Source organism: Portunus trituberculatus, chromosome 29, assembly GCF_017591435.1.
Source record: "Portunus trituberculatus isolate SZX2019 chromosome 29, ASM1759143v1, whole genome shotgun sequence".
NCBI lineage: Eukaryota > Metazoa > Arthropoda > Malacostraca > Decapoda > Portunidae > Portunus > Portunus trituberculatus.
Window position 1 is genome coordinate 857,685 of NC_059283.1, and position 18,026 is coordinate 875,710.

The 18,026-nt window shown below is 45.8% G+C and overlaps 2 protein-coding genes across 11 annotated transcripts in view; both read right to left on the bottom strand.

Moving 5' to 3' along the window:
- LOC123510633 (heterogeneous nuclear ribonucleoprotein L-like) overlaps positions 1–2,429 on the bottom strand; it is a 212,584-nt gene extending 210,155 nt beyond the window's left edge. For 2 of the 9 annotated variants that reach the window (XM_045265940.1, XM_045265934.1), the window contains exon 1: positions 2,116–2,403. In XM_045265940.1, the coding sequence (XP_045121875.1) occupies positions 2,116–2,235 (120 nt within the window). In that variant the 5' untranslated portion in view covers positions 2,236–2,403. Of the gene's footprint in view, positions 1–2,115 lie in introns of all 9 variants that reach the window. The other 7 variants (XM_045265937.1, XM_045265930.1, XM_045265931.1 and 4 more) reach the window with 7 other exon arrangements.
- An 11,936-nt stretch (positions 2,430–14,365) lies between these two features.
- On the bottom strand, positions 14,366–17,859 carry LOC123510643 (pre-mRNA-splicing factor 18-like). 2 transcript variants are annotated; one of them, XM_045265960.1, is made up of 2 exons: positions 17,605–17,859; positions 14,366–15,701 (listed from the first exon to the last, which is right to left on the bottom strand). In XM_045265960.1, exon 2 carries the CDS (start codon positions 15,676–15,678, stop codon positions 14,623–14,625), a length of 1,056 nt encoding a protein of 351 aa, XP_045121895.1. In that variant the 5' UTR covers positions 15,679–15,701; positions 17,605–17,859; the 3' UTR covers positions 14,366–14,622. The 2 variants fall into 2 exon arrangements, with proteins under 2 accessions (XP_045121895.1, XP_045121897.1); XM_045265962.1 differs by lacking the exon at positions 17,605–17,859 and adding an exon at positions 16,410–16,479.
- Positions 17,860–18,026: the final 167 nt, after the last annotated feature.

Here is an 18,026-nt window from a genome sequence, read left to right on the forward strand (position 1 = left end):
ATGTAGGGAATTAAAATAGTAAAGAATGTGGCCATTAATCTTCTGACCTCCATAGACCGTTCCTAATGTCAAGAAAATAGTCTTATAGTAGTCAAACTGTCTTAAAATGCCCTCAAAACACAAGTCTTCTTATTCATTATGCTTATTATGTGTATGTGAAGATTTTATACAACTTCAGAAACTCATGTGGAGGGGATTAATATAGTGAAGACTGTGGCCATTAATCTTCTGACCTCCATAGACCCTTCCTAATGTCAATAAAATGGTCTAATTGTATACAAATCTCAAGGTAAAAATGTATCCCAGTATTGAAGGGGCTATTCTATGCTATCTACTTGTCTATCCTTCCTCGCCCCTTTTCACGCCCTCATCTCTCCCGGTCAAGCCCTGGAGCACCCCAGAGGCCCACACGCATCCGCACCCCCCCGTCGACAAGGACCTTCCCTTACTCCCACCACCACCACCACCACCATCACCTTCATAACTCTCCACTTCCTAATGCGGTAACGTGCTCTATTTTTGCCCTCCGTGTGATTGTGTACGTGTTGCTGGAGGAGGAGGAGGAGGAGAAGGAGGAGAAGAAGAAGAAGAAGAAGAAGAAGAAGAAGAAGAAGAAGAAGAAGAAGAAGAAGAAGAAGAAGAGATGATGTACAGAAGAAGAAGAAGAAGAAGAAGAAGAAGAAGAAGAAGAAGAAGAAGAAGAAGAAGAAGAAGAAGAAGAAGAAAAAAAAAAAAATCATCATCATCAAGAACAAGAACAAGACATGAAGATAATAACAATGACAAACAACACAAAACACGAGGTACTGATGAACTTCACTCTACAACACAGTTGAATAACAACAGAGCTTACATCACCAACACATTGCATAAGACAACGTAGAGAAAAATATAAAAAAAAATAGTAATAAAGATGAGAAAAATCCCTCACCCAGCCAGACAAAGAACACACACACACACACACACACACACACACACACACACACACACACACACACACACACACACACACACACACAAGGGAGACTTAATTTCCTACTTAACCACTAACTACAATGACCTTTGCAGTTTAATAAGCTCTGGGGAGAGAGAGAGAGAGAGAGAGAGAGAGAGAGAGAGAGAGAGAGAGAGAGAGAGAGAGAGAGAGAGAGAGAGAGAGAGAGAGAGAGAGAGAGAGAGACCACAAGCACTTGAACATAAACGCAAACAGTACTTAGTAACCACCACACATAAGCAAGTAACCGCCACAGAGAGAGAGAGAGAGAGAGAGAGAGAGATAGTGGTGGTGCTCCTCTCGCGCCAATATTGTGAACTATTTTGATAATCGGAGATAGAGTTTAGCGATGCAACATTTTTCTCTCTCTCTCTCTCTCTCTCTCTCCACGCTTTGAGACCAGTTGCAAGATCAGTGCATATCTCTCTCTCTCTCTCTCTCTCTCTCTCTCTCTCTCTCTCGTTGAGCAATCACGCCGCTCACAGTTACTTCTCTACACCAAACCCAGCATACTCAACTATAATATATTCAACTTAAGAAATACTTTACATAATTCGGGACTGCCTCATCTCTACACCTTCATTAATATTAACACTTATGTATTTCTCTCTCTCCCTACAAAGGCTTCGTTCCATATCCATAATACAGAACGCTTTAGTATTGCAAGGAACGTAATCAATGTGCTTAGTTTGCTTCAAGTGGAGTGGGCGAGGAGTGATGTGGAGGTTAGTGACGGTGGTGGTGGTGGTGACGGTGGTGGAGGTGGAGGTAGTGGCGAACACGTGGGCAGTGTAGAGCGACAGGGCGTTGCCATTTAGCTCTTACCTCTGGGCACACCTCCACCCTGATCCTTCACCACCACGCCACTCCACACTCACCAGCACCGTCACCGCGTCACCACCACACACTTGCTCACTCCACCACACGAGAAGGAAGGCAGGGGGATCAGTATACTGTCTTATTAATACGCCGGCCTTATCGAAGTCGTGTCTAGATGTCTCACACACCACGCTTGGCTTTGCTGGTGGAATGCCACGCTCACTACCACAATGAGTTGCTCCTTCACTCCCCCTCTATCACGTGTCTGGTACAAATACACAAGGAAAGGCACTGCTGCTTACCATTGCTCCCGTCAACCCTTGGAACCCTGCACCGATTTGCTTCGTAATGGGACGAGTTAGTGGACTTGAAAAAAATGGGGAGAACTGACAACTATCCTCGCGGCAGCCGGGCGAATCCATCCAGTGGTTCAGGAACTTGGTCTCCGCTCGATGACAACACTACCGTCACTCCTCTTTCCTTGATGGGAATATACACTCTTACATGAATTTCAATGCACTAATTAACCCGTCAGGCCCCGGCGGTGACGATACAGGCGCTGGAGGAAGGTTAGCGCGGAATAAACGTGAAATTAAACAGCCACGAACATCCACGTCAAGCTCCCAGTCACTACCACGTCCGGCCCAGTTCGTTCACCGTCTCCCTCCCCGCTTCTCGTCCGCCATCCTGTCCTCCAATACCCCCTTCCTCCTCGCTTCCCCGGGATCTCTCGCTGGTTACCTTGCCACCTACACTCCTCTGCTCCCATTACGCAAGCATCCCTGGGACCACCGTGGGCCAAGTTGGAGAATAAGCGCAACTTAAGTTCGCCTTGTATAATCGTCCCCGCAGACAGCTCAGTGTTGCCAGAATCGAGGGAAATTAGAGTGCGGTCGCCCGTCCTCCCGCCCTTCCCTCCCTGCCGCGTCCGTTACACCACCCAAGTCTTGCAGCTTTGCTCTACTCGCGCGGGAAAATATTTCAAACCCCAAGTGAACTCGTCAGTCCTCCCCAAACCCCAACCGCAACCCCATCCCCCACCACCCAGCCAAACAGACACCGGGGAAGTAGTACTGGGCTGCCCTCTCTCTACCGACTGCTACAGCGTTGGTGCACCTGGTTACTGGGGGACAGGGGAGGGGAGAAGGGCTAGACCGGTGGGAAATTAGAGGGTTGAACGAAGAAGGAAGAGAAGAGGGAGAGCAAGAAAGGCTAACTAGACCCGAGGATTCCCTTTGATAAACAGTTACTTAGCCACCACCAGCGGGTCTTTGGGAGGCTTGGTGCGCCCCAGTCAAGCCGTAGCAAGGAGGAAGAGGAGTGCGCGAAGAAAGACGAGGAGAAGAGGGGGGTGAATGAAGGAAGAGGATGAGGAGGGGAAGGAGTATGAGGGTGTAACCATGCCAGCGAAGAAGGATGGTGGCGGGTTGGTGGGTAGGAGGGAGACGAGAGACGAGAGAGGAGCAGTTCACATCTGAGGTTCCAAACCGAGGGAATTTCCAACTTTGTATTAGGAACTCCATGGTGAGGAATAAGTTCGCAAGTCAAAATTGAGTCGTGAAATATTACGTAACATGAACATATGCCGGATCATCCATCACAAGCCACGTGCAACCCAACTATTATTATAAAGTTTAAATGAGATAACACGACATGCTATGGCTTCCTGTTTACGTCTAATTCTTTCTGGATATCACGTCTCTCTCTCTCTCTCTCTCTCTCTCTCTCTCTCTCTCTCTCTCTCTCTTCACGCTTGATGTTCGCTCTTTCTTTCATGTGTCGGAAAACTCTAAAATCAGTCCCATGGCGACGCACGGCTGGGCTGGCGGTGCAACCTTAGCTCGCTGCTGATAAGTGGAGTGGGAGGCGACAGAATCAGGGGGAATTTCTGGCAAAAGGACATAACCACAAAAAGTGAGGCAACCCGGGGCTACAAGCAGAGAGAGGGTGGTGCCACGCTATCCCGCAACTTCCCCCCACTTACTCAGCAACCAGTCCCTTCCTGTCCCACCCCAGTTAGTCTCCCCACTAACACCCCGTTCCTAGCTTAGTCCCAGCGTCCCCCCCTCCCAGCTGGTCCTTAACACTCGCCATCTGTCGCCTGGCTGAGCACCACTGCCCACGTCGTTAGGGAAGAGTGATGGGGTTACACTTGGATTGCCTTACTCAGGAACCAACTTCAATTATAAGTGTAGCATTTTAACATCATCGCCTCCCCCAACAACCCCCTCCCAGCCCGCTGCCATTTAAGATACCCTCCCATTACCCCCACCAGAAGAATTCCCTCTCCTCCCCAGCTCGTTCAAACTGTGGAAACTGCTAATGAGGCTGCTGCTAACTGCCTTTGTTCCTTGGAAAGTTGACAATCGTATCCGTGTTTCCGCACTCGAGTGATCACAATCGGGGAAATACGACACGTGACAGACCTCCAGCTTGCCAACACGATGCCTGCTGAGTGGACAAGGCGCGAGGAGGAAAAGGAGGCAGCGGCAAGGACGAAAGGGGGTACAGAGAGGGAGGGAGGGAGAAGGGAGGGTTGTAAGGGTCATCAACTCAACTCGGCACCTCAACCCACCACCACCACCACCACCACCAAGGCTGTTTGTTGTTACTCTTTCCTACCTTCGTATTCATGTTTTGCCAGAGAGAGGTGACGGCAGTGACAGGACTCAACGCTGATCTAATCTAACGCCACGCCATGCCACGCCACGCCACGCACACACTTGGAGGCTAGGCTGTGTGTGTGTGTGTGTGTGTGTGTGTGTGTGTGTGTGTGTGTGTGTGTGTGTGTATGTATACCATGTGCACGTCGACACTACACGTACGTATTTGTAAATGTGTGTGTGTGTGTGTGTACGCGTCTTTCCTGTCAAGTTCCGCAACAATGGCTGAGAGAGAGAGAGAGAGAGAGAGAGAGAGAGAGAGAGAGAGAGAGAGAGAGAGAGACTATTGATCGCTACCTAGAACAAGGGAGGGAGAGAGGAGAAAATATCGATTCATCCTTTCTTTTTTTCGTTGTTTTATTTTTTGTACAGCCTTCCAGTTACACCAGAGCAGCGGGTTCAGACTTAGCTCTTACTAATGTTTAATGTGGCCTAGCCGATCAATTCTCTCTCTCTCTCTCTCTCTCTCTCTCTCTCTCTCTCTCTATCTCTCTGGTACAGCACAGGTAGAGGGTGAAAACTATCCCTTATCAGATACACACACACACATAAGCATCACTATCCTATTACGTTGAGTTGTGACGAGACATGTTAATTAATTCTTTCATGTAGCTCGGCAGTTAAGATTAATTACAAGTCACTAACAAGGCGGAGGTAATTCAGTTTATATACCTGGCTGGAAAATTGGATGCTTAAATAGACGTAACCTTAAAATCAACACGGGTTTCCTTTCTTGTTTTTTTTATTTAAATTTTAAGACTAGGAAATGAAGCGGGTAATTAGAGAAGGCTGAGTTGAATGATGCCCCCCTGATAACTTTTGTGATGAAATGACATACCAGTTTGCTGATTAAATAATTAGAGACGTTGTTAGTGAATCCTATCATCAACACCTGTAATATTCTCTCTCTCTCTCTCTCTCTCTCTCTCTCTCTCTCTCTCTCTCGTACAATACAACCTTGAAAATTGTTTGGTTTTCACACTGCTAACGGTGAGAACATGAAATACCTTTGTTTTTTTTCTCTCTTTACGTTCACACCTGAGGAGAAAAAATAGGAACCCATCATTACTCACTCTCTCTCTCTCTCTCTCTCTCTCTGGTACAAACACAGACTTATTCCTTCCTTTACGCTTTACTCACCCATTTACTCATCCTGCCATCTCCTTTTCCGAGAGAGAGAGAGAGAGAGAGAGAGAGAGAGAGAGAGAGAGAGAGAGAGAGAGAACAAAACTAATCATAATCATTGTATTCTATCTTTCCCACTCTAAAAAATAAAACAAAGGATAATAAACAAATAAAGAAATTTAACTCACAGAAAACTTCAAAATTCACAAAGGATGATAGAGGAGGAGGAGGAGGAGGAGGAGGAGGAGGAGGAGGAGGGTAATGGAGAAAAAATAGATACAGAAAAAAAGAAATCTCTGGCTAAACTGTTTCCAAAATCTGCACACACACACACACACACACACACACACACACACACACACACACACACACACACACACACGGCACGATGCGAGAATAATCATAAATTCAGGGAAAACTTTTTACAAAACCATCCATTTAACTTTTTTTTTCTCAATCATTTATGCTTTTGGTGGTAAAGATGCCCCCCTCTCTCTCTCTCTCTCTCTCTCTCTCTAAGTAACACCATTTTTTTTTCCATTCTTTGTCTAGTTTTGCTTCAATTTGTTACTTTGCATAGTCGAGGCTAATGGAGATGATGATGATGATGATTATGGTGGTGGTGGTGGAAGGAAAATTACTGACAAGCGACACAGCAAGCGGAGATAAGGACAAACAAAAGATAACATGAGAAATAACGACGGAATTAATAAACACACACACACACACAGAGAGAGAGAGAGAGAGAGAGAGAGAGAGAGAGAGAGAGAGAGAGAGAGAGAGAGAGAGAGAGAGAGAGAGAATAAAATAGGAGGAGGAGGAGGAGGAGGAGGAGGAGGAGGAGGAGGAGGAGGAGGAGGAGGAGGTGTCATTCTTTCCTTTCTCCAGACTCCCTCAAGACAGCTCACTGATGGAGAAGACAACAACAGTAGCAACAGTAACACGCGAGAGAGAGAGAGAGAGAGAGAGAGAGAGAGAGAGAGAGAGAGAGAGAGAGAGAGAGAGAGACTAGGCCTTTCTTTCCTCACTGCCTCCCACACGACACGTCAGAGGCAACGGAAACATGCCAGGGTGAGGACAGCACGCCACACGCCCATCAGCAAGACATCACACCCACTCTCTCTCTCTCTCTCTCTCTCTCTCTCTCTCAATAACGCCCAGTTCTTTTCTATTGTTTCTTACGTTTTGCTTCAGTTAGTTACTTATATTCGAGGCTGAGCTCATGGTCTCTCTCTCTCTCTCTCTCTCTCTCTCTCTCTCTCTCTCTGGTGTATTAATAAAGAAAGGAAAGCAAGGAAGAAAAGCAAGAAAAAAGTAAGTATAGGATTTCAGGAAGGATAAAGGATGGAAAGTAATGTAAGGAAGCAAGGTAGTAGGGGACTGTCTCTCTCTCTCTCTCTCTCTCTCTCTCTCTCTCTCTCTCTCTCTCTTACGGTCTGAAATTTATGGCAAGGATCAGATTGGAAACAGAGGTTGGGTCTCGTGAAGGCTAAGGGAGGTTTTCAGCATCTGATGGCGAAGGGTAAGCTCTCTCTCTCTCTCTCTCTCTCTCTCTCTCTCTCTCTCTCTCTCTCTCTCTCTCTCTCCGGTCACATCACTCAACTACTAAGAAAAACCATACCGTTATGACCTACCCCGATATGTGTGATCCCCCCTCTCTCTCTCTCTCTCTCTCTCTCTCTCTCTCTGCGGCAGCCGGCCCTCCGCCCTATTATCGTGTTATCTCTAATAGTCCAGCCAGCATTGAGCGCCCTAGTCAAGGCTGCTGCTGCTGCTGCTGCTGCTGCTGCTCTCTCTCTCTCTCTCTCTCTCTCTCTCTCTCTCTCTCTCTGCAGAACATATTGGAGCTATTTAACGCAGTCTTTCTCCTCCACAGTTATTGCGACGGGGAGAAAGAGAAGAGGGAGATAAGAATTCAGTCTCTCCCACAACACTTTCTCTCTCTCTCTCTCTCTCTCTCTCTCTCTCTCTCTCTCTCTCTCAAACCCAAGACAGTTACTCACGGCTGCTGGGTACAAAGGGTTAAAACTACGTCACTCTCTCTTTCCCTCTCCTCTCTCTCTCTCTCTCTCTCTCTCTCTCTGACGGACAAGGTAAGCCAGTTCTGAGTGACGGCTTTGGGATGCGCTTCTCCAATCAGCAAACACCTGCCCAACCTATTCCCGGAGACCTCCACTATTACAGGTAAGGAAAGACCATGAGTAAGAGGAACCACACCTAGAGAGAGAGAGAGAGAGAGAGAGAGAGAGAGAGAGAGAGAGAGAGAGAGAGAGAGAGAGAGAGAGAGAGAGAGAGAGAGAGAGAGTTAAGATCATTTACGTGAGAGCTTGGCCAGATAAGAGCTAAACTAAAGCTGCGCAATGAATACACACACACACACACACACACACACACACACACACACACACACACACACACACACACACTTATTAACCCTCCGTCTGTCTGTCTGTCTGTCTGTCACGTTTCTGCCCGCCTGGTTCGTGACTATTACTACTTAGAGGCAATTAGACTGTAATATTCCAATCCCCACGTTTTCCCTCCTAACACATTAATTGTATAGGCTGGAGAGGGGTGTGGCTTTGAGAGGAGGGCAGGGGACAGGGTATCAGAGGGGAGCTGCAACGGAAGGGGGGGGGGTGAATGTAGATAGATCACTGCGTTAAGCTAATAAACACGTCAAAGGGATGTTGTTTTTTCATCTCTAATTTGTGGTTTATTGTTCCCATTTGATGCTTATTGGTTGTTAATTGTGTTCTATTCTCATTTATGTTTTGTATTTTGTAAGTAATTTTCATGTTGCTGCCTCGACACCTCACATACACTCGTTTCACATGTTAAGCAGTGTCTCCAGCACCAGCGGGGTTGAAAAATGAAGTGTTTAAATTACGATTTGTTTGAAGTATAGTAATAGCTCCGGTAAGAATAGGGACAGATAGTAGAAGGAGAGAGAGAGAGAGAGAGAGAGAGAGAGAGAGAGAGAGAGAGAGAGAGAGAGAGAGAGAGAGAGAGAGAGAGAGACTATTTCCTTATATTTTAATGGGCAGTTTATCTATTTTATATATTCGCTTATTTATATTCTATTCTTGGTTTCTTTATTTGTAGAAGGAAAACTGGAGACAAAAAAAAAATTGATGCTGTTGATGACTAAAGAGCTCAAAGGGGGGGGTGGGAGGGGGTCTTTAGCCCATAAGTTCCCGTGAAAAAGCCCACATGGTATAAATAAAACAGTAACAAGGCTAAATCAAATAAACAATGGTATTTGGTCTATTATTCCAAAGGATCGTGTATTAATAACCGTCAATGTAAAATTAATGCCACCAAGAATAGAAGACACACCGTAACCCCTTCAGTACGCATTTTTACATTGAATTTTGGGTGTGATTAGACGACTTTATTGACATTAAGAAGATTAATAGCCACAGTCTTCACTATTCTAGCCCCTTCAATACTGGGACGCATTTTTACCATGAGGTTTGTGCACGATTAGACCATTTTGTTGACATTAGGAAGGGTCTATGGAGGTCAGAAGTTTAATAGCCACAATCTTCAATATTTTAATCCCCGACATTGAGTTTCTGAAGCTGTATAAAATCACCAAATAGTAAGCAGAATGAATATAGAAATGCGTCATGGTACTGAAGTTAACTAACCTCTAAACAAACATACTTCCACCAACTCAAGTCCCAAAACAATGTGACGCTTCCACACTAGAGTAATGGTTCTAGCACTAATGAAACAGCGCTACATAGTTTCCCGCCATTTTTTTTTAAACCTTCCCGCTCTTAGAAACTGCAAAACGTGTCGCTCTATTTTCATACTCGCATTTCTCAAGGTCGCGTCTCGCCTCTCAAGCCTCTCTCAGCGGCAGTAGGATCTTCTCAGAGCCGCTCCACAAACACGATTAATTCCAGGGGCAATGAAAAGCCGGCCACTTTCTCACTTGAACCTCCAGCGTAAGACACAAACACAAACACTATGAAAACGCAACGCTCCCACTAGCACGCAACACACACACACACACACACACACACACACACACACACACACACACACACAGATAACGTTAAGCTGCATCTCAACATTATTAAACTAGAAATGACATCATGAATTGACAAAGGGCATTACCACCTCATAGTGAGACGATGATGAGTAAAACAGCTGGCAACACACAAGCTTAACTCACTCACTCTCTCTCTCTCTCTCTCTCTCTCTCTCTCTCTCTCTGGCTATATAGGTATTTCACCACTTCATCCTTAATTCCTTCTCTTCCTATCTTCCCTTTCTTAAGTATTCTCTTCCCTCTTTCTACCTTCTCTTCCTTATCTCTTCCGCTTCTAATCACATTCGTGCTTCTTTAGTCATCTTCATACGCGTTCTTTCTTTCCAGTGCTTCCATCTACCACTTACAACACTAGCACCACCCCCCTCCTACAACAGTGCCCAGTTAATCAAGGCGAGTGGCCGTGACTCTCTTGATAACTAAATGGGTTGCTCGCGTAATAGGCGAAAAGGTTGATGGACCCCACACAAAATAGCATTAACCCCTTCAGTACAGGGATGTATTTTAACCATGAGTTTTGGATATGATTAGACCATTTTACTGACATTACGAAGGGTATATGAAGGTTACAAGATTAATGGCCACAGTCTCCACTATTCTGATCCCAACATGAGTTTCTGAAGCAGTGTAAAATCGCCAAATAGTAAGCAGAATAAACATGAGTGTTATGGTACTGGAGTTAACAGTTGTGATCTTGCAAGAGGAGAGGAAGAGGGAGAGGAATAGGAGGCAATACTAGATGATAGGATGGAAGAGGAAAGAGAATGATGTAACAGCGTATACAATCCTATACTCACAACAAAAACGAAAGACAGTCAGATTAGCTATAAAAAGGGGCTTGAACACTGGCAATTTGGGGGACGGTGATGGGGTACCTAGCTTATCAAACCCCAGCCTTGATATGTGCACTGCTAAAAATAGACGAACGAGAATGACAGAGGCCATGGTAATAAATCAGCCACACCTCCCAAGGATCTACTATAAATAATTGAGATGAACGACGTTGTGGTGTGCTGTGCCGTCCCTGCCAGAGCATAAGGGTGACCGGGTGAGGTTACTGCAATAAGATACAGACCAGTGTGGCTTCCTTACTGCCGGTTTTGACTTTTGCTTTTATGAGAGAGAGAGAGAGAGAGAGAGAGAGAGAGAGAGAGAGAGAGAGAGAGAGAGAGAGAGAGAGAGAGAGAGAGAGAGAGAGAGAGAGAGAGAGACGAAGGCCAGCTACTCATCATAAAATCAACTCTTTTCATTTAAATAAACATGGAGAACGAAAAAAAAAATAAAGGACAACTGCTGATAAATATATAAAAAAAAAGAAATCCAAACGGTGAAAAAGAGAAGTGATCAAGACCTCTTTTCCTAAACTTTTCACTATTAAGACCTGCACGAAATAAAGAAAAAAAAAAAGAAAAAAACTAACCAACAAAAAAGACAAACACACAAACTTCAAACTATGATAAAAATGTAAAAATAATTAACAGGGGATGGAGGAGGCGTGGCGAGAAGAGAAGAGGGAAAAAAATATCAAGAAATTACAGGAAAGGTGAGGGAGGAGTTGCAGCATTGAAAGAAAACGTTGCAGGAGAGGGGAAGGAAATAATAATAAAAAAAAAAATAATAAAAAATAAACGTGAGGAAGGGGAGAAAATGTGGGTGCTTGCGTGACATTGTTAAATCACATGACCAACCATTTCTTTTCTCCTGACTCCCTTTACAGTAGTAACGAGCACATTTCCATTTGCATACTCATAAACTGAAGGCGTAAACAACTGGTGTGTGTGTGTGTGTGTGTGTGTGTGTGTGTGTGTGTGTGTGTGTGTGTGTGTGTGAGGAAGGAGCGCGGGAAGAGATAACACCAGCCATTAAGAAGACAATAGCCAGGCAAACTATGGTGTTCGTGTTCGCCTTAACTGCATAGCACGTCTTTCCCCAAAAGGTAGCAATTGGACAGTCAACTTTCAACACCGACGTTTCAGTTTTGACACGAAATAAAAAAAAATAAAATAAAAAAAACCGCTTACCCTGAAACAAAAGACATACACAAGACATGTAAAGATGGTAAATATGCGTGTATACAAGAGGACGGTAAGAGGTAGTGTGGGTGTCCATTGTGGTGTCTGGTGAAGTATCTTGCAAGACTTCTCGGCAGCGTAACATTACAACCAACAGTGGGTGGGATACCCTGGCAGATGGTTTGTTAGTAAGACAGCGAGGATTTACGCCGACTAAGCTGCTCTTTTTAGTTTACAGTCATTTACTAGAGGAATTTATGCATACAACAACCGAGCAGCATTCCATTACAAACAAACGAATTGCTATCATTATTTAACCGGCCACTTCTCTCTACGGCTGCAGTACTAAGCTCGTAACTCTTACACTAATTAATTACTTCCCTATATTTGAATGCCGATAAGCCTTTAATTATGCCTATAATAATTTGCCGGATGCTGTTGTAGTTTCTTTTTTTTTCTGGATTAGACTGAAACTAGTACAGAGCGTCGGGAGATGGAGGGGCCAGGGAGGGGTGGAAAAGAGTTGCCAGGAGTCGCCCGACAAGCTCCCACAAAGGACTACTGACGAATGACTCCTGCCGACGCCTCCACCTCGTGATGCCGGGAAATATACGCTTCTCAGACTCACTTTCCGCTTTGTATGCTGTTTTAAATAACACTGGCCAGAATGGTGAGAAGGCGGGCCGCTGGGGAAATACCGCATCGCTTTACTCAGCAAGACATGAATGGCGGGAAGCAGCCCTATGATGTTATCCAGTGTTGCAGCTGCGAGCATTAGTTAAACATTACATGAAATTAAGACTCAGCCATCAAATAAAGCACCAGTCAGCACGTCAGCGGCCCGGAAGACTTGGCTTGATCACCCAACAACTGCAGCAAGTGTTTGTTGACAGGGTCAGCAGACCTCATGGGTACCGCGCCGCGCCATGAGTCACGTTGTCCCCACGGCATCTAGGACTATGCTTCCACGGGACGCATCATGCTCCCACCCCTCACCCTTGGGCTTCCCACGGTAGGCCGGCAGACCGCGCTTGTCCGGGCGTCACCCCGCCTGGCCGCGGCGTCGGCAGGCCGGGGTGACGAGCCTCAACCATGAACAATGTGTGCAGCGGCAACAACAGGCGCCCGGTGCAGCGTGGAGGCGTCCTGCCCTTTGTCTGGCGTCAACCTCACGTGAAGCGGAGCACAGGCCGCAGGCTGCCACCCTGGCAGGCCCTGGGGGCACCGCCACTGGCGGCGAAGGCAGCCTAGCCAGCCTCCTCCCGCCGCCGCCGCCGCCGCCGCCGCTCACCACTTTGTTCCCACGTGGCAGGGCAGCGGCCGCGGCCACGGCCTGAGCACTACGACGCCCTGGCTTTGGTGAAGGTGTAGATATGGTAACAGCGTGGGGCGGGCCGAGATCGCCGACATACCTCAGAAAGCGGCCCCAACACGGCCGCCGCCACTACACCGCATCGCCCACAGGACACTCACTCCTTCCATAGGCCACCCACACCACCTCATCGTCTCTAAACACCATCACAGCTTACCTTTTGCCCCACAGATTCACCATCTGTGCGCATACGCTTGTTAAAGGGACCGTCACCGTTAAACGCCATTTTGAAACAGAGTCGCACACGGGACCACAACCTCTCGCCACAGCAGACGGGCTACTGCGTCGCCGGGCGGCGCCGCGCCCGCCCCCGCCCGGCCCACCCTGCCACACGCCCGCACTCACCTCAACTCATACTCACTTTATTTCAGATAAATACAAGGATAATTTGTGACTATCAGGTACAGATTAATATAATGTTTCAAAGAAAAGTACTTGAAAGAGAGAGAAGGGTTAAAGTCTTTTATGTAGAGATGAGAAGATAAGGTATAGAAAATGGATGTAAATGGAGCTAAAACGGTAGACTATACTAGAATACAAAATTTAGTTTTAATAAAATGCAGTTTTGTATACTTATACAGAAATGTTTTTATACAGAAACATACAGATAATGTGCTACTAAGAAAAAGAAGTAATCGCTAGCATATGTTGAGTGCTTTTGTACCTAAAACTATTTTGGGAAGATTTCAGATATTTTTGAAACAAGATCATTTGCTATTTTTTTTGCAATTCGCTATCCAGGTTCTCTTTTCCTTTGAACAAATACATCGTCCAGTAACGTACTCCTTTACTCTAACCTTCCATCTTACCTATTACAGTGTTCTTCCTCTCTCACCAGCAGAACCCTTGACTTTACTCACAGCTACGTGCTCTTTTCACCTTCACTGTTCATTCTCTCAATAACAACAATGCATTCATATTCAAGATTTTATTAAGAAAAGTTGCGGCCATACAATGGACAATATATCAATTTATTTATCTACCTAATCTATATCAATTTATATTTCAACATCTCTATCTATCTATCTATCTATGTATCTCTCTATCTATCTATCTCTCTCTCTCTCTCTCTCTCTCTCTCTCTCTATATATATATATATATATATATATATATAGAGAGAGAGAGAGAGAGAGAGAGAGAGAGAGAGAGAGAGAGAGAGAGAGAGAGAGAGAGAGAGAGAGAGAGAGAGAGAGAGAGAGAGAGAGAGAGAGAGAGAGAGAGAGAGAGAGAGAGAGAGAGAGAGAGAGAGAGAGAGAGAGAGAGAGAGAGAGAGAGAGAGAGAGAGAGAGAGAGAGAGAGAGAGAGAGAGAGAGAGAGAGAGAGAGAGAGAGAGAGAGAGAGAGAGAGAGAGAGAGAGAGAGAGAGAGAGAGAGAGAGAGAGAGCAACAGTGATGACAGAGACGACGAGGATATGGAACGACACATTGATCTCTGATAACTGAGGTGAAGATGATAAAAATGTGCAAACTAAAGAACTGGAGACTTGCACTGCCTACCACCACACAACATCCCAAATACTGCCAAGGATAGCAGAGGCACTGGCAGGGCTCAGAGGCAAGAGGCAGCACCAGGGTCACTGAGCGAGAGCCTTGTACTCTACACACTTGGATGGATCAGCTGAGAAGTACTGCTGGCACTTGGTCATGAGTCGCTTGAGGCCCTGGATGTACTTCCTCTGTGTCTCGTCGTTCAGCACATGGGCCACGTGCTTACTGAAAATCTTTTCTCGGCCAGTACGTGCATGGATACCCACCATGGTCACACCAATGGGCCAGGGAGCGTTGCCAATGGCCATCTGGAGGTATGCATCATTGGCTTTGACATAGTCACGGTCCAGACAGTGCTGAACAATCTCAATGAGACACTCCATGATGTCGTCGGGCAGGGAGCGTTTGCGGAGACACTTGAAGAGTGGGCGGAGGTAGGCTTGAGTCTGGTTGTAAGTGGCAGAGTCCATCTTACCACGCACGCTCATCTTCTCTCCCTCTGGACGAGCGTTGTGTCGACTGCCCCACATTTGTAAGATCAACTGAGCAAACTTCATGATCACTTTGCAGCGCAGCTCATTCGTTGCTGCCGTGCCTTGCAGGTCCTTGGCCATCTCTATCACGCTGGCCATGGTGATATTTTCACCGGTCAGTGCTACATTGCGTGCTGCCTCCCCTCCCTCAGTCTTCAGGATCTCATTCAGGTACGCCTGGTCCACACGCTCCAGAGCCTCCTGGAAGTCATTCCTCAGCCCACGGTTCACCTCTGGCTCCAGGATCTCCAGCCGTCGTAGCCGACGGAACGCGTCGTGTTCACTCTCCCCATACAACAGCACAGGCTCCTCACGTTCCCTAAGCCGCCGCACCACCTCCTGCCGAGGCAACTCTGGCGCATCGTCCTCGTCGTTCACAGTGTCCTGGGCTGAGGAGGCATTCCCATCACCACCATTACCATCTGACACCTGCTGACCAGGAGCACTGCTGCCTGGACGGTTGCCACAGCGCTCCCAGTAGGCTTCTGTCTGCTGCGCCACAAGGTCACCACGTTTGAAGAACTTCTTCTCACCCTCCACCAAATTGCTCTCCTCCAGTGAGCGCTTCTTGGCTGCTATCTCCTCCTTCAGTAGCTTCAGACTCAACATTGTGATCACCAGCACACACCAACCTGTTGAGAAAATGACAAGTGATATCAAGATCTTGACTCATCTTGTACAATACAGAAGAAAGACTTCAAAAGAAAGTTAATTTCAAAGACAACCCCAAAGACTGTCTAAACTTGCACTATCCTATGCAAACAAAAACTGGTGAAACATTTTTTGTTTACTTAAGAAATTTGTGAGTCAAGATGGTAATTGATATAGCTTTATTTTGCCAGTACAGCCTGTGATCTATCCTGTGACACACCCGGTAGCTCAGTGGTTAGAGCGCTGGCTTCACAAGCCAGAGGGCCGGGGTTCGATTCCCCGGCCGGGTGGAGATATTTGGGTGTGTCTCCTTTCACGTGTAGCCCCTGTTCACTTAGCAGTGAGTAGGTACGGGATGTAAATCGAGGAGTTGTAACTTTGTTGTCCCAGTGTGTGGTGTGTGCCTGGTCTCAGGCCTATGCGAAGATCGGAAATAATGAGCTCTGAGCTCGTTCCGTAGGGTAACGTCTGGCTGTCTCGTCAGAGACTGCAGCAGATCAAACAGTGAAACAGTGACACCATAACTCCTGCTGTGAACAGACTTATAATTTTTCAATCTAATACTTGTTTTCTGATGGCATCCCAACAATTCATCACCAACAAGCATTAAGGTAAGTTACAGTTAATGTTTACTATCGATCATTGTCAGTAGTGGATGGCATGACTGCATGTTGTAGCAGTATACTCACTGTACTTCAGGTCTGTGAAGTTTTATCAAGTGCTCGGCTATTGCTGACTCATATTGATGCTTATGGAAATCAACACACCATGCTAAAAACAGAGTTAGATTACGTTAGGTTAACTTACATTAAATGTATTTTGGTTTAGATGATTGGGAATGCTCAAATAGACCAAACTTTACATTTCCTAAAATGTCTGAGACAAATAGTCATGTTTGACAAAAGAAGGACCTCTTGTAAATTTCTAAGTCACTGTTCCTTGTGGTCAGCCAGCAAGACTGTTGGGGAAGATTCACAAGGGCAAAACCTGTACCATAGTTTTTTTTTTTTTTTTTTTTTTTTTTTTTACGGAGGCCTATAGCGCCTGTAGGCTCACTTGAAGAGCGTGTAGGAAGCGCTGTTCAGCTTCCGCCCATTAGTGGCGCAGGCAATTTTATTTATAGTGGTACCCATATCACCACCCAAGCTCATCTTGGGTGTAACCACCTAGAACCTGGGTATCATGGTGACATGTAGGTAACTTTAAACCACTCGACAAATGGGAAAGTGTTTAAAGCTGTACGAGGTGGGATTCAAACCTACACATGGACGTTGATAAGAGAAAGATGTGTGACTGTTTGGTAGCATTATCCTCCACTGTCATAAGACAACTTGCCCACAAGCTTGCTGTGCCTTAGGAAATACATTTTTGCACAAAATTTGGGCTTTACCTACATATATAACATTTCATTCAACCATCCAAGATTACTACCTTGAAGTAATTACATTACCAACATTCATAGCCTAGCAATATCTTAATAAAGTCATACTACCAGCTCTCTTAATTTCGTGGCTTCCTTTTTGCAGCTCTTTCACTTCCCTGACATGATGTGGAAATGAAAATATAACCTAACCTAACCTAGTTCAAGCGACACGCACTGTTGAAAAAAAGTCTTCCTAGAACACTTTTCACCAATAGCATAGTTAGGCTAATGTTAGGATTAAGTTAGTTTGGTTATCATATTTTCATTTCCACGTCATGTCAGCTGAAAGAAAGAGTGGGAAATGGGGGCGAGGCGAACTGGAGGGACGACTTTATTACGACAGTGGCCATTACCCCTATCCAGCTAACCAATCACATTTCAGCATCTTGTGTCACAGCGAACACAGAACAGCTGACTACACTCTTACGATTTATGTATGGCATGCTGCACCCACTCCTTACCTGAACCCACGCTATAGTGCCACAATGGTGAATGGACTGACTGGGGCGATTCCTTCCAAGAACAGGAACGTGTAGAAACTGACTGCTGAGTTCAATATAGCTGCTTCCAGTTCTACGAGAGGCAGACAGTTCAAGCAGGTTTTCAGCAGTAATACTAATACCACTGGTGGCAGCAGTTCTTGAAGTGACAGTACAGCAGTGATCGCCAGTCGCTCACTGCTCACCTCACTGCTTTGTTTACCTTCCCACGAGACACCGCTTTGAGTTTAATAAAGTTATGCACTTGTATTGTGTGCTTTCAGGCAAATTAATTAAACATTTGTCTGCAAGAGTGATTATGATTTATTAATTATTAAAGACAGTTGTGGTGCATTTAATTCCCTTTCTATACTGCAAGTTATTCCATCATTCACCAACATTTC

What these genes read in the sequence shown, in the direction of transcription:
- LOC123510643 (XM_045265960.1), bottom strand. Translation starts at nt 15,678, where the DNA reads ATGTTGAGTCTGAAGCTACTGAAGGAGGAGATAGCAGCCAAGAAGCGC.